The 16365-nt window shown below is 35.0% G+C and overlaps 1 protein-coding gene across 1 annotated transcript in view; it reads left to right on the forward strand.

Moving 5' to 3' along the window:
- LOC149803287 (von Willebrand factor A domain-containing protein 3A-like) overlaps positions 1–16365 on the forward strand; it is a 111799-nt gene that overhangs the window by 75124 nt on the left and 20310 nt on the right. The window contains exons 25-31 of the mRNA XM_089952975.1: positions 850–968; positions 8271–8413; positions 9344–9488; positions 12228–12372; positions 13046–13197; positions 14612–14738; positions 15521–15618. Of these exons, the coding sequence (XP_089809101.1) occupies positions 850–968; positions 8271–8413; positions 9344–9488; positions 12228–12372; positions 13046–13197; positions 14612–14738; positions 15521–15618 (929 nt within the window). The remainder of the gene's footprint in view (positions 1–849; positions 969–8270; positions 8414–9343; positions 9489–12227; positions 12373–13045; positions 13198–14611; positions 14739–15520; positions 15619–16365) is intronic.

Here is a 16365-nt window from a genome sequence, read left to right on the forward strand (position 1 = left end):
AACCAGTAGTTGCCAGCCTAAGGTCATGACCAGACAGGGTCATGGGTGGTCCACAGCAGGGTCACATAGTGTCATCAGAAGAAGTTTTTTAAATCATATCGCAAGCCTGAATGTCAGGGGGTCCTGTTGGTGGCCAATTTAGGGTCATAGCAAACAAAGGTAAACATTGACAAAGAATGCTAAAATTGGGACCACAAGAGGTAAACACTGACACAGAATGCTAACATTGGGACCACAGAGGTAAACACTGACACAGAATGCTAACATTGCGACCACAGAGGTAAACATTGACACAGAATGCTAAAATTGGGACCACGGAGGTAAACACTGACACAGAATGCTAACATTGGGACCACAGAGGTAAACACTGACACAGAATGCTAACAATCAAACTCAGCCACGATCTTATCAATATCTGTACCAAATTTACATGAAATCCAAGGATAATTATGGGAGTTACTGTGTGGAAACTTGTGGAATAGACTAATGGATAGAAGGAACGAATGATGGGTGGATATTTCAAGGAGGAGATTGGTGTCTCATGAAAAAGTTGACACAAGTCAGCTTCAATGTATATTTCTTAATATCAAACACCTTTTTTGATTTTGATAAAAGTGTTCATTTGGCATATTTACAGGTAGATATTAAAGTAGCAAATGCAATCATGCTATGAAAAGTGTCAACCCAGATCTTCCATCTCATGACAAATTAGGGCATCCTTTTTGTTGGAAATAGAACCAACAATAGAACGGTATAGGCACAGACCTGCTGGCATATTATGTTCCAGCAGTTCTAGGTCAATGCTGTTTGCAATAATTGGATAAGAATTATGGTTTTGTACATTTACAGTGGATCAGGATTTACAGCCTGTCCAAGCTTAAGTTGGATCTGAACAAACTGGTTGCAGGCCCTGACTGTAAACATCAGGAAAACCATGTCAAGTCGCTCTCCAAAACTGTCTCTGCCAAGTAAGTGTCACATTACTCTAATCATATACTATTTAGCAGACTGTTTTCCTTCAGATATGTTATACAGTATCATATTACTTTAGATATCCACTATCATGCACATCCAGTCCTCTCAAGCTAAAATAGATATATTCACCACATGTTTTGACTTCTTTTAGCAACAGAAATGATAAAAAGTCATTTGGGCAAGCTGAGGTGGAAGTTCGATACAAGTGGTCTCCCTTTGGATAGAGAGTTTGGTGTCCAATTCCACCAGTCATCAATTACTGTTGTATTTCCCAATGTAGTTTGTGTGCCTCCTTATTTCACCCCACCCCACACAAGCCTTTTAAGTTCATGTACCTTGCATATATGTTATGCATCTCTCAATTCATCAAACATAGAGCTCATAAATATTAAAAATGTTGATCTGATGATAAATGGGAGATCCGTGATTATTGCAACAGTCTGCATTTGGACAAACACATTGTGTGTGTATACAGTAATGCCATGCAAAGAATGGAAGGGTTGGCATTAGTACATTGTCTTCTGAAGTGAATCATTTGTATTATGAAATGTTGTTATTCATGTGAGGCACTGTGTTAGAATGAAATAGACTTAGTATCTTGACTAAATAATACTTTAATTTGCTTAATTCTTTCTCATTCCAGTTATTTTTTAAAAATTATTCATCCACTGATTGTAAACTGTGGTCACATGAATAGCATGGCTTATTAATTGTATTCACTAATGATTATACAGCACATAGTGAATATCAGTCAATGAATATTGAGGGACTAACCCAGGGTAGTGATTGTACATGAGTTGTAATTAGTGCAAATATAAATACAGTGATGACTGACTGATGTCTAGCACTGGGGCATCATGACACAGACATGTAATATGATGTCCCACCCAGTCACATTATTGCAACACCAGGCCAACCAGTTAACCTCTTAATGCTGAGCACTAAGCAAGGCAGCTGTTAGTACCATTTTTGTAAGTCTTTGGTATGACTCAGCCTGGGTTTGAATCCATGACCTCCTGCATCTGAGGCAAACACTCTAACCACTAGGTCACCGAGCAGTCGATGTCCAGCTGAGAATAATTGAAATAAATGTGAACAGTTGGACCAACAAGTTTTGGGGTTTTGTTCTACAAATACATTACCTGATCATAATATCTTAGGAGAACTACTATTACCTCACAAATCCAACCCTCCCAGGCTAAACCTTTTCAGCTAAAAAGCTGAAAGTTATCTGCCCACTAAGATGGCAGTTAGAGTGACCTCCCCTAGATACAGGGTTTGGTGCCAGGTCCTTTGAATAATTTGGTTACCACTTCTGCTCAAGCTTCCCACCTTAATGCAAGTTGGAGGAGTGTTTTCTTCAAAGAGAAGTTTACTCCATTAAAAAATGTCCCACTTTTTTGTTCTATTATTCTTCAACAAGAAAGTTTCTGGCTTCTCAGTGTCATAACTTTGCAATCCTCACACACTTAGTATGTACCTGCACAAGTCACGTATGTGTCCCCTCACATTGTTAAAGCTGTATTTAAATAGGTGCAGGTGTGATAATATTGCTGTATAATTTTTACTACAGTCGGAAACATACAGTTAAGTTTCTATATTAGTCTAGTCTTAGCATCCAAAGAAGTTTTCCACCTTCTGTCCCCCTGCAACAACTGCCTAGTCTAAAGTTCCAGCTTTAGCTGATTATTAACTAAAAAATAAGAATCTACTTTCAAATTACTTCCTCAGTCTAGCCGAGTTACTAACATTTTGGGCTACATATACCATAAGTCAAAAGAACCAAGCACCAACTGACTCTTATGTTCACAAAGACACATTCTCTTGAACTTAGTCAGCAATTCTGTAAGTTCCGTACACCAGTTTTCCATTTGGATACCTCAGCAATCAACTAAGATATCATAGTTTTGGGGATGACAAGCTATCCACTGTATACATGGATTGAAATCTTTTAATGATGTTGGATCTAGTATCTATGGTAGTCTTTCAACAAGCAGAACACAGCCTATCTTCTGCAACCTCGAATCTGACATGATATGCAAACCATTCCCCAGATCATTTCATTCTTGTCTGGGATTTTCTAAAGTAGTGTTTTCAATGACAAACTCAGGTTTATGTGCATCATATTCAAGGCTAACTAAATGTATTAGTGGACTCATTATCCCAGAAGAATCAAATAATGCACATGAAATGATCTATTCATCTCTGTTTGCACTCAAATATGTACCCTATCAGTTTGACCAATGGTTGACTTACTTGCAACAAGGCAAAATGCCTTACTCCCAACCTTTGTCTCACCTTCTCAGATCCAAAGGCATGGGCAGTCAGTGCTCTTTCTATAGACTGGAACAGGCTGGATGTACATGCTTACTCTCCAACACCTCTGATTTCAAAATTTGTTATCTATATCTATATTGTATGTTTAATTTTTGGCCATTATTTTGTATATTGTAAAGGTCATATTTAAACAACATATTTACATGGATAACTTTTGTCCATGATTGTAAATTTTACTTTAAGATAATGATTATTTTGTTAGCAACATGTTTACTTGGATTTGAGTTCAGGACATTTGGTTTCTTGTAGGAAAAAACCATAGTCTTCCTGATGTTTGACAAGATATTGGTTAAGTAGACAGACCTTACCTTTTTACCAATTTGATGGAAATTTCCACATTTGACAAGGAATGTTTGGCTTTGATATTGGCTTTGCAGCACTTTGAAGTGTATATTAGGTCACCTCATTTGCTGATTATTGTATTCAGTGACCTCATTACTTTCATTAACAAAATTAAAAAAATCAGAGATTGTTGAGATTGAGTTTGATGTTGCAGGAATACAACATTGCCATTTGGCACATCAGGGGTTGGGAATAGATAATCTGATTGCACATGCATTTTCATATATATATATATATATATATATAGAACTGCTCTGGTGGTTTAAGTGCTTGGAGTGTCCACCTTACCAGTTATTATGTACTTTGAGAGAGTGACATATGTAAGGTGAAGTTGTTTGCATGCAACATGTACAATGTAGAGAATGTTAGCATACCTCCATGCTTCTTTCTTGTACTGTAGCTGAAATTTCTTTGGATATTGTACTTGTGGAAATTGTACATGATCTAAGCACACTGCTAACTAAAATGACTGCTCCCTTGTGCTAAAAAAAATCAGCCTGAATTAGTCTAAAGTACACTATTTTTAGCACCTATTAAAATTGGGAAAATGAATTTTGCCCAAATAGACAATACCAGCTTCTGAAAGTGCAATAGATGAATTACCAAATAAATAAAATGTAAAAAAAGTTATGTTTTTTTTATATACAATTTACCTTTGAAGTTCAGGAAGTGAAAATGACCAAGTGGAGGTAGCAGTTTTTAAAAGGTGCTCATCTGGAGTAAGGCCAAGCTGTATAATCTATAACCTATATTACACCCATCAATCATACACCAAAATAAAGTGAACTAAAAATTCTTTGAACAATACCTAAGATATACAAGGTCTTTTTTAAATAGCCAGTATAACCAGTGAGGAAAGCTGGGGAAATTCTTTTTCTTTAAAATTCTAACCCAATGCAAAATATGAAACTGTAGAGCACCACCACGTGAGGTCACGGGTTTGAACCCAGGCAGAGTCATACCAAAGACTTGCAAAAATGGTTCAAGCAGCTGCCTCACTTGGCACTCAGCATTGAGAGGTTAATGTTAGGACTGGTCAGCCTGGTGTTAGGATAATGTGACTGGGTGGGACATCATCCTACATGTCTGCAGCATGATGCCACAGTTCTAGACATCACTATAAAACTGCCACACTGCAAACATCATAGTGATATGACTGGAAAATTGTTAAAGCTATGTTAAAGTTCCGAATCACACACACACACTCATATGTTTAGAAGTACAATATTGCTTTTTGTATATTTTGTGACATTCATAGAACCTTGCATTAGTAGCAATGAATGCATATGTAAGCTCCATGACAAATAGGCAGCCATCATTCATATGCAATGCAGTAAACTGATCTAGGAAATGAAGATATATTGCTTTACAATCACAGTCAAAGGAAGAAAACATTATTTACTTCTCTTAAAGGTGTTTGTGTACCAGACTATAGATAGTAGTGGTGGTAATCTCTCCTGTTGGGAGGCATCTATCTCAGTCACACTTAAGGACTGTCATTTTCTCAATGCTGAATGTGATGTCAGTTTTAACCTAAATCAAACCCCCCATAAGTTCGGATGATCCTATGGACACAGTAAACCTGGAACTAGTTCTGTTATGCCCAGTACTGGCTATGGTAACTCTCCTTTTCCAGTCACCTGGTACCTGTCTCAGACCTTTGATGACATGCATAGTGAGATCAATAGGTATCAGCATGGAGAGATTCCAAGCCTTGTTCACCATCCCTAACAAGCTGCTTCACTACCTCACTTGTGACAACTTTTGCAGGAGGCTTCATTATCATCCCACTCTTCAGATCTTGAAAACACACAAATGTCATCTTCATTCTTCAATCGGATAATGGCTGAAGAAGACAGTCTTCAGTACATCAGATCTTCTGGCCACTGCCTGCAGAGTTATGCCCTCCTCCTACTGCTCTGCAAATGTTTCTTCATGGAATTACTGCATCCATTGACTTCCTTACCATGAAAGACTATCCTTCTTTCAAGTACCTATCAGTCTGGTCAAGTCACTGACCTCCTACATTGTTTACAAAGGTAGACCCAAGTATCAACAGGCTTTTATTTTCACAGTGCTGAAACTCATCCTTTAGTCGAGTTTTTGTTAAGACACACTTACCAGTATTTTACAATAAAGTCCCATCAGTTGATGGTAACATTATGTGACTGGGACGGGTGAAACCATCCTCTATGCACATGGACTGGAATACATTTCTTGTCATGCGACAACCAGTTTGAAATATAGTAACAGTTGAATATAGCACAGACAAGACCCCTCAATTGAGAATCCTACTGTCAGTGAATCAGTCTCATGGACATATCTCATACTGAAGAGGGGAGCTCAACACACTCTGGTATCCTGGCTGACTGCATACATTATCTTACAGTTCACAGGAAGAGATGCATTCCTATCCATGTCTATGCTTTGAAAGACCAGCATAAGGACATTCTCAGATTGTAACTGCTATCCCCAACCTATTATTCCATTGCATATACAGGAGGTCAGGAAACAGGTCACCATTGAGGAAGATGTCTTGCAAGCTCAGCGACCTAAAACCCAGCCCTTATTTCCTAAGAGAGCTCAGAGAAGTAGGAAAGATTCATTTAGGCATGCCAAACAAGAAAACCTTCTCCCAGGCCCTTTCCCTTGGTGATGGCCCTGTTTTCAAGAGCCACCAGTGACAAAACATGGGAAGATAAGTTCTTCTAACATCATCTTTTGTTGCAGAAAATGATGCCATGCTCATGCCATCCTTTTCTGACATCCTGGTGAGTGGGAGGTGGGAGAAGGAGATGACTTGAAGACTTTGCCATATACATTGCTCAAATGAGCTATGGATCTTGCAAGTCAGATTGACTCTAGATTATGTGCAGCAATTCTTCCCTGCTTTCAAGAGCTCCTTTCATCACAGATGTTCCAAAAGATCCATATAAATCCAACATTCTTCAGCAAAAAGAAAGATGTTCGTTTTGCAAAGGATGATAACGATTGTTCACAACATGTCTTCATTGGGATTTTACTTTTGCTAGTCAAAGATCTTCGCTCTCTCAACCAACACATTTGGACAACTCAATTCAGAATTGAGATGCATAAGTTCAATCTCATTGCCTTTAAGGACAGAGATTTTTCAGTCAATTTAGACCATATAACCATTTGCAGGTCTTCACAAGATTCACACCATGGTATTCCTGTTCAGTCTGAATCTCAGTCCCTGGGTCTTCACAAGAATAAGACTGAGTCATATCACATTTTAGGACCACCACCATATCAAAGACATTTCCTTCTCACAGTTACAGTCTTCTACAAAGACGAGCACATCCACACTAGCAGTAGATGACAATTGATGGGATTTTGCACCAGACCTTCAATCCAAGAGGATACCACTATTGTCTGTCTTCTTTCTTGGCAAGCCAACAAATTTCTGAACTTTTGTAAAAAAAACAAGCCAAGAGACCTGGTTAATTCCTTTTCTAACTTGTAATGACTAGATTTGTGAGGTAGTGGATGAATTCCCTCATGTATTATCTGGTTGGCAATATTGAAGAAGAAAAAATCATTTTATCCCACAAATCAGCTTTAGAGACATAAAATTTAGTGCTTTTGTCAAAAAAGTTATATTTTTGTGATTGCATGTACATAGAGGTTTTTGTTTAGCAGGGACAATCAACAGTAGCTTTTTCCCTAACAGTTTGTCTCTTTGAGAATGGGACATGCATTCATTGACACAGTACATGTTTTCACTTTGCTTATGAAGTCATGAACATCAGCAATGTTTGTCACATTTCTTAGTACTGAAATGACCAACTTAACTGGCCTTTAAAAAGTAATTTGTGTTGAAACGAATAGTGTATGTTCAAATAATTTCAAACTGTTTTGAAAATAATCTGTATTTCTAAAGCTATATGTATATAGATAATAAACAGTATTTGTATATAAATAATATACAATATTTTTATGTATATAGATAATAAACAATATTTGTATGTATATAGATAATAAACAATATTTGTATGTATATAGATAATAAACAAAATTTGTATGTATATAGATAATGAACAATATTTGTTCCCTCTGCACTTTTTCTTGTGAAACCTGAGAGAAAAATAAAGCATGATATGTGTTTTGCATGGGATATGAGAATCCTACATCTATAAATGATTGTATTAGTCCATCATAGGTTATCTATCTGGAAAAATTCCATGGGAACTTTTTATAGCATAATAATTTGCCAAAAAATAAGCAAAGGACATGAAAGTTATTATTTACCAGGATGAAAACAACTTTGATGAATTTATCCCATTTAAATCCCAGAACATGTTCTATGCAACTGATGAACAGGTGTGCATTAAAAAGCTTCCATGTCAAATGTCATATTATGTATTGGACAATGTACAGTTTTCTGTATATGCATTGAGAAATAGCATTTAGGGGAAAAACAAATTAGGTTTGCTTCCATGCTGGAATTTCTTCTTTCTAAAAGGAGCAATCAGAGTATATTGGAATTCCTTGTTGTGTATTCTGTGGACAGATATCTTATATGTAGTGAGTTTTAGATGAAATATTACTGCGTATGATTTGAGTTAATGATGTGTTTTCTTGGTATCCATTTTCAGATACTGTGACATATTTCCTAGCATCAATGTGAAGGGAACCATCAAGCACCTGCAACTGTTACCACATGAGTTAGAGGAATATGAGGTTCAAGTGGAGCGGGTCCTGAGGAGATATCTAAAGCGACTTCAGTGGTTACTCAGTGGTATGGACTTATAACATTACGTTTAATTATTTCATTGCAAACATGGGCAAGGGATTAGTATCAGCTTTGATTGTTCTGGTATTGTTGTTTTTGTCATTGTTGTGTTCAAATGCATCAACATTACATTTTTGTATTTTGCCCAATTTCTCCTGCAGTGTTCTTGCAAGGAACAGACATGTATTACTGTTAGAGATGTGAAACATGATCAGAACATTTTCTCCAAAGGATCTGCACTAAACCCCATGAAATGATGGTCACTATTTGAACACAGTTTCATCTTTTCTTATTCAACTGATTGTTGTTGACTGTGTTAGGTTTTAAGATCATGCACTGCCAGAGCAGGTGTGAGACAGCATTCAGTGAATACTGTCTCTTCCTTTCCCTCCCTCTCTCCCTCTCCCTCTCTCTCTCTCTCTCGTCATTGATGTACGGGTGCATTATGCCTGTAAAATACATGTTGTCCATTGTTGAATTAATAATTTTTGTCATCTGAAAAATTGCAGATTTTTGCCTGAAGTCTTAAGTCTTACTTAAAACTTTAGGAAATGCATTTAATGTCAAAAATGAGAGTAAGATAGATTTATTTCTTCTTTAAAAATTACTGTAGTTTACACTCTTATTTTTCTGTTTTGAATTGTGTATTTATAATAATTGTATAAGGGTTTACACAATTAGTCATTACACAAATAAATAGATGAATCCTGAAAACATAAGTATTTTAAGCAATAATGTGCATCTTGAGCATTTTTGCAAGAGTGTGCCATATTTTTTATTTACCATAGAAAATCTATGAAGTTCAGACTTTGTCATAGAAAAAACATTTGAAAATATTTTCTGTCTCAGAAACATACACAAACACACACATGCACTCAAATATATAAACAGACTCATGCATGCAAATAAATGTACATCTTGGTTGTGTTTTTGCAGGTAGCAGACGTGTGTTTGGGACAGTGGTTCACAAGAAGTGCATTTTCCTTATTGATACATCAGGCTCAATGGAACCCTACATGGAGGAGCTGAAAAGGGAGCTGGCATCCCTTATTTGGGACCAGCTTTACAGGCAAGGAGTCAAGTAGGTTTAATCTTTTATTTTACACTGATTGCATTCTACGCATTCTCATCAATAAAACAAACATGTCACTTTATAAAATTTATTATTAAAAATAGTTTTAATATCAAAAGATTAAAATTAATTTACTTCTCTTTCAGAAAGAAACTACTTATAAATTTTTCTATTGCAAATAGCTTACCTTGAAAGCCATTGCTACAAATAGACTAGTTGGAGCAGAAGCCCTGCATTGCTAAGCCAGTTATTATCATCCACCTTTACAGTGTCGTTATAATTTAATTATTTGTTTTTTGTCAGTAAGTGCACATCTTTTTAAATTTTCATACCTAGTATCTTGAAAGCGAATACATTTCAATAATTAATCTAGAAATGTAACAGGTTGCATTGGCGGTTGTCTAAATTTTAACAAACAGGTGGAACTCAGAATAACATCAAGTTGATGTTATCCATGAAATAAAAGCAGTTGCTTGTCCCTGAAGAGTGAAGTAAACAAGATGGATTCGTTGCAATTCAGGCTCACTTTTTGATTAAATGTATTTGCAAGATGATTTTAATTGTTGCTCTTCAAAACTTGCTGTTAAGTCGACAATGGTTGACACAACACATAATTATTGGCACAATACATAATTATTATAAAGGGGTAGGTATGGTAAGAGTCATTTTTGGCCCATAGTCGGATCCAGATGAAGAGTAAATAGACAAAATATGTCTCTTCTTTAAATATGTATTTGATTTTTATCAAGGACTGCTTTTAATAAAGGAAATTAACAGTTAATTGACTTAAGGTTTTCTTCTCTGTTCCAGAACATATATTAGTGGATTATTTATATGTAGGTTAAAAAGCTCCTATCATGCATGTTGCCAAAAAACCTATATCCTCAATTGTGCATTTTAATGCAATGTACATAACAGTCATTGATAAGACTTATAAAACTTGATTTTGTTTTGAAACAATGTATAATTGATGGATATATTTCCATTATGTTATGTTGATTATCTCCGACACCTATTTTTGTTGTCATTTAAAACTCTTTACTCATATATATTTGTTTAGTGCTGATTTTCTGTCATAATCTGGCCAGAATTTGACCCAGAAAAGGCAATTTATGTATTTGTTGACCATTTTCCACCCAATAATATAGTAAAGACACTTTGTGTACTAATAATCTTGGTTGTTGATAGTGTGTATAGGGAACAATAAGAAATGTTTAAAATGTCAGCAAAAAAAGCTTTTAAAAATTATGCATCATTCATGGACAAAGCTTAGTTTATATTAATAATAATTTGAACACAAATATTCCCATTGATGATGATTTATCCTAACATTTCATATATTTCTATCAATTTAATAAGAGAGAGAGAGAGAGAAAATACAGGATTGGAGGCACTCATATATAGAATGGTTTTATTACTTTACCAACCAACCAAGCATATCAGCTGTGATACATTTATTGTTAAGACATTGAGTCCACTGGCATTGGTTTCTTATGGGTCTCCAGAATGGAAGGTGTGAAAAAAAGTTGCATTAATACAAATGTATTTATTCCAGTGTGCAATGCTCCCCCTACTCAAGATCGTTTCACTGAGATCATTACTGGGGCATACCCAATTAGAACTCAACATTATCTCATCATGTTTGTAATACATGGTATTTATCCCATAAACTCCTGTAAATTCAGTGGTTAATTTAATCAAGTAACAGCTTTTTTTGGTGAAAATTGTGCTATATTATTGAATTTATTTCCCTGGAATTTAAAGCTTTTATGTTAAATGATTTTGAAATTAACTATGGTGTCTTATAATTATACAGTTAAACACTATAGCATTTTATCAATCCTGAGCCCTTGTACTTCTGATAAGCATAGAACTAAACTTTGAAAACAAATACAATCCTTTTATAGTTGAGTTAGAATGAACAATTAAACAGGAAAATCAGCAAAATTTCTCGCATGAAAAATGTTATTTTTTTATATGTGCATCAATATGGAGTTCATGCATAAGAATAATTTATGTACATTCATGTGTATCTGGCTGAGCACATACACACACACACACACACACACACACACACACATACATGCATGCATACACATGCACGCACACATACATCTAAAGTCCAGGGCCATTGAGATTTTGTAAAAGAGGCTGTTTTCTCAAGGATAAGGAGACTTTTCTACCAGTGATGAAGCCTGAATTCAAACTGCCCATTAATGATAGCTATGGTGGACCATCTTGCCCAATTTTGACAATCCACAAACACATATGCAACATGCATATATGTTTTAAGTTATAAGGTACACCATGACAAGTATATCAAATTCAAAATCCAGCAACTGAACACTGTCAGAGATGTGACAGATAGCACCCAAACAGCTCTATTCCTTCCATTTCTTTTTTTATTTTATATGGCCATTCTTATTGTACCTCTTTCTCTCTCTCTCACACACACACACACACACACACACAAATATGCATGGTCATTAGCAAAAGATTTATACCTTGGGGCCTGATTCAACCATAGTGAAGTATTTCCATACATAATCTTGAACGTATGCATCACATATGACATGATATACCAGGATGCAGTTCTTACATTGCTGGACATCACCTTGTTTTATACTTCTACCAGTTTTATTTTTGTGGCTGGAAATTGTATTTTCCATTCATGTTGTTGAATTAAAACAATATTCTGTTAATATGAGTTTGATTTGCAATACTATACTGTGTTTCCATCTGTCATAGGTTTAATATGGTCCAGTTCTCAGGTGCTTGTGAGGCTTGGAAGAACAATGTTCAGCCAGCTACACAAGAGAACTGTCATGATGCAATCAAGTGGACATCCAGGTTAGAGGCCAGTGGCAACACCTGTACACTGGAGGCACTGAAGGTTTGTGACAAAGTATTTTGAGAGAATTAGGTTTGTGACAAAGTATTTTTGAGAGAATTATGTACTTGTTTTATTTATTCCATACCATGAGTAATGCTTGAGTATTTTGCATCATCAGTTGCTGGTTGTCCATCATTCCATAACCCTGAACATTACAATGTTTGTCTGAAAAATCTTTTTTCACATATTGGCTTTGAATTGGTTGAAAAATCAGATGAGTATCAAACCTCAGACCACAATTAACTTCCATCAGTTTTATGTATAATTATTTACTTTAGCATACATTTGTTACAATAACTGATATTTCTTTGTAACATTCTGCATTGATTAACACCTTTTTGTGCATTAAGTCCTCAACATTTAATTCAGGGTCTGACCTGCTTGTTTTAGTGTTTTAATACAGTAATCATATTGATTCAGGAAAAAAACCAGAAAACCTCAGTGACATGTAGTTAGGTGACACTATGTATCATTGTGTTAACTGCACAGTAAGTGATTTTAACAATTTATACAATTTTGTAACCTTTGATGTCAGTCCTTTATTAGGAACATATCTTGTAACATTTAGTAGTTAGTCAGCCATGAAACACACCATTCAAACATGGTACTATTTTTGGGGATGTCTTCCTGATTTCGGTCAACCTCATTAGAAATGTGTGCATTTCCATTTCAGATGGCATTTGCTGATTATGACATAGATGCCATTTATGTATTGACTGATGGAAAGCCAGACACCAGTACCTCCATGGTCCTCCGTGAAGTATCCAAAATGAATGAAGACAGACATGTGCAAGTGAATGCTATTTCATTCAATTGCTCTGACAAGTAAGTTCAAACATGCTGCAAAACAGACAAGCTTCGAAAGCAAGAATGTTGTTCTCTCCAGGCCAGCAAATTTCACAAGACCTTTATGGCTTCCCGTCAGCTTCACTGTTCACCCTACACCATCTATTCCACTATACCTTCATTACATTTATGAATATTACTTGTAACGTGGTGTTGTGAGCATTTTCAAGAACAAACTGCCAGTATATTTACCACTGCAGGTGGTTTTAGCTCTTTTAATACATTCTTGGCTATATCATACAGATGAAATGGGAGCTTAATTGCCTTTCCCAAGGATACGTAGATGCCGCTGACCAGGGATAATATCAAACCCATGACCCTTGCATTACAAGTCAGAGGCTCTACCACCTGAGCTAGTTGCATCAAAGGCAGATATTTGCTAAATGAGCAGATAGCAAGAACTGTGTGTCACAAATTTATAGAATTTACCAAATTCGCAAAAGTTTCATGTCATAAATCAAATGATGCTTTTGCAATATTTCCATTTATTTTTTTAATTTCTCTGGAAAATTATGTTCAGGTTCTACATTTTTACGAATACAGAAAAGAATTGTCATTCCTATTTTCTACTCTTTGTTACTTAAACAGCGGAGCAGTAGCTAATTGTTTTTGCAGAGTTCTTGATACAGATAGATCACAAATTAAAACAAGGCTGAGCTAAAACTTTGTTCACAATATCATAAAAAGACAATAAAATAGTATAAATTACCATATATACTAGCTTATAGGTCTAGTCCATCTGCAAAGCACATAGACTCTGATCTGTCATTATGTAATGTGCTGCAGATTAGAGTCTGTTTAGTTTGTTCTTCTGATTATTCCTAACAAACAGCATGGACCAGTATCTGCCAGCAAATGCAATAGCAGATCTGTGTCTGTGCAGTTTGCAGCTTCACTAAAGTTATAAGCAAGTATTTACAGTCATTGGGATCTGTAAACCATCACACAGTTGTTTATTACTGCCTACAGAAGATGAGTAAAGAATTAAGAAATTAAACTCAAGCTGTGCATTTTATATCTTACCAATTTTGATCATGATCTTGGACCCAAAGCTATAGCTGTGAAGTTCATAATTTGTCATAGTTGAAAGAAAAAGGCTACATATTCTAAAGTTTTGATATTCTTTACATGTAATTGTAAAGGCTGTTTAAAAATAAATTCATTTAATTTTTAGAGCTAACTGTATTATGTTCACTGTAATTGCTTGTTCATCATAACTAATTTAAGACTTTTAAAACTTTGCAGAAAAGAAGAAAGGAAGCATACATTTATCGCTGATTTTAGATAGAAATAAAATCATATTTTGGATTGATACAATTATGAGAGTGCCAGTTGTAGATAGGAATAAAATATTAGGTACAATATGTTTCTAAATGAATAAGTAATTTTTCAGTACAGCAAACAACTTCCTTCGTCTTCTGGCAACTGAGACAGGAGGACGCTATCATCGCTGTCAGAGTGACTTTGATGCACAGCTTTTTGCTCACAAATTGTTGTCTGAAGGATTTGCAGACACGGAGGTAAGGAAATGTTATAGTTCAGGTTGCTGTTTACCAAATCTTTATACCTTAGTGAAGTGATTTCATACTGGGGATAATTGTTAAATACCGGATTTATATTTTTGTCATCTTCATACTCATTATTAATATTTGCTTTCTTTTGTTTATTTCTGTTTCTTGTATTGACTTACACAAGCATATATTAAGAGAAGCATACTAAGTAGAGATATTGACTGCGAACTGATATACCTCTGGATTACATACAGATTTACAACCATTGTGACTGATGTATGTATGGTAAGTGGAATGGTACCCATGATATTTGGTAAGAAAATTGGTCCAATTAATCTTCTGGATCTCTTTTTCATAAAACAGTAGATAGTAACATTGGTGCTTTTTTCAGTTTTAATTTTTTGCATTACCAACAATAAAATACTAAATGTATTTTTTATGAAACTGCTAATGAACAAGGACATGTTTTACTTCTTGGATTTATTTTTGTCACTACCCAAACTTTGTCAGTGACAATAAATACACAAGTCACTACAATAACATATGTGACACTGATCATGATACAGCTATTTCAGATTACAAATAAAAATAGTTCTAAATATTTTTTGAGAAAATAGTCCCATTCCAAATGTATGATTTTGTACTTGAATCAGTTACTTACCAAAGTTGTGGAGTAGCACCACTATAAATATATTTACCCTAAAAACAGATGTTCCTTATAAAGCCACAAGTTATAAGATGGATGGGTGGGTGTACTAGTATATACATGTGTAGTTTCTTTCTCTCTGCAGTATCCCCACTTGCCTGACTTGGAAGGTGATGATCTGCGCAGACTTGGAGAAGAAATTGCTTTAGCCAGGAAATATATAGCACAGGCCAGACAATACCGGTATCATATAAAACAGTGCAATCACTTTCTGAAGCATTTGAATAAAATCAGTTAATTTGATATTATCTCCTTTATGTAATTGAAAGTATTGGCAGATAGCAATTGAGTGATCACTCATAAAAATCTTGCTTTTCAAGGATCAGATGCTTGTGCATTAAAAGCCCAATTTGGGCCCTACATGCTTATGAACAAAGATTTAAAAAGTGAAGGGTAATATAGGTTTTGCATTTTAATTGCATTTCACAATTGATGAGTGTTATAGAAAAGTGAGCACACTGAATGGGTAAATTCCCTTATCTTAGACATGAGTGAATTATTAAACGTAATGGCTGTGGCAACAAACATAATATTAGTCTGTTTATGTTCTGAAAAATATTTATTCAAAGTTTTATGATTTATAGTTAAGAAAATGAAATAATTATTTACATTCATTATATGTTGGTAATTGAATACACATACCAATGCAAATTAAAAATTATGAGTGAACTACAATGTCGTATTGGATGAAACATAAAAATATATTTGATGTGATATAATAAGTTTTACTGTCTTTGCTGTGTCTGCCACATTTCAACTAATTCCTGGTGGAATATACATAGGACACTTTCATTTAACTAATAATTCATGAGTAACTTATTTTCAGTAATTAAATGAGGGAAATTCTTATATGTGATGGGGAGAAATTTGCCAGTAAAGCTTTATATATTTGAATAGTTCTTAATAAAGACCATTTATCTTTAATACGTT

The sequence above is a fragment of the Sinohyriopsis cumingii genome, chromosome 3 (assembly GCF_028554795.1).
Source record: "Sinohyriopsis cumingii isolate HCF-2022 chromosome 3, ASM2855479v2, whole genome shotgun sequence".
Taxonomy (NCBI): domain Eukaryota; kingdom Metazoa; phylum Mollusca; class Bivalvia; order Unionida; family Unionidae; genus Sinohyriopsis; species Sinohyriopsis cumingii.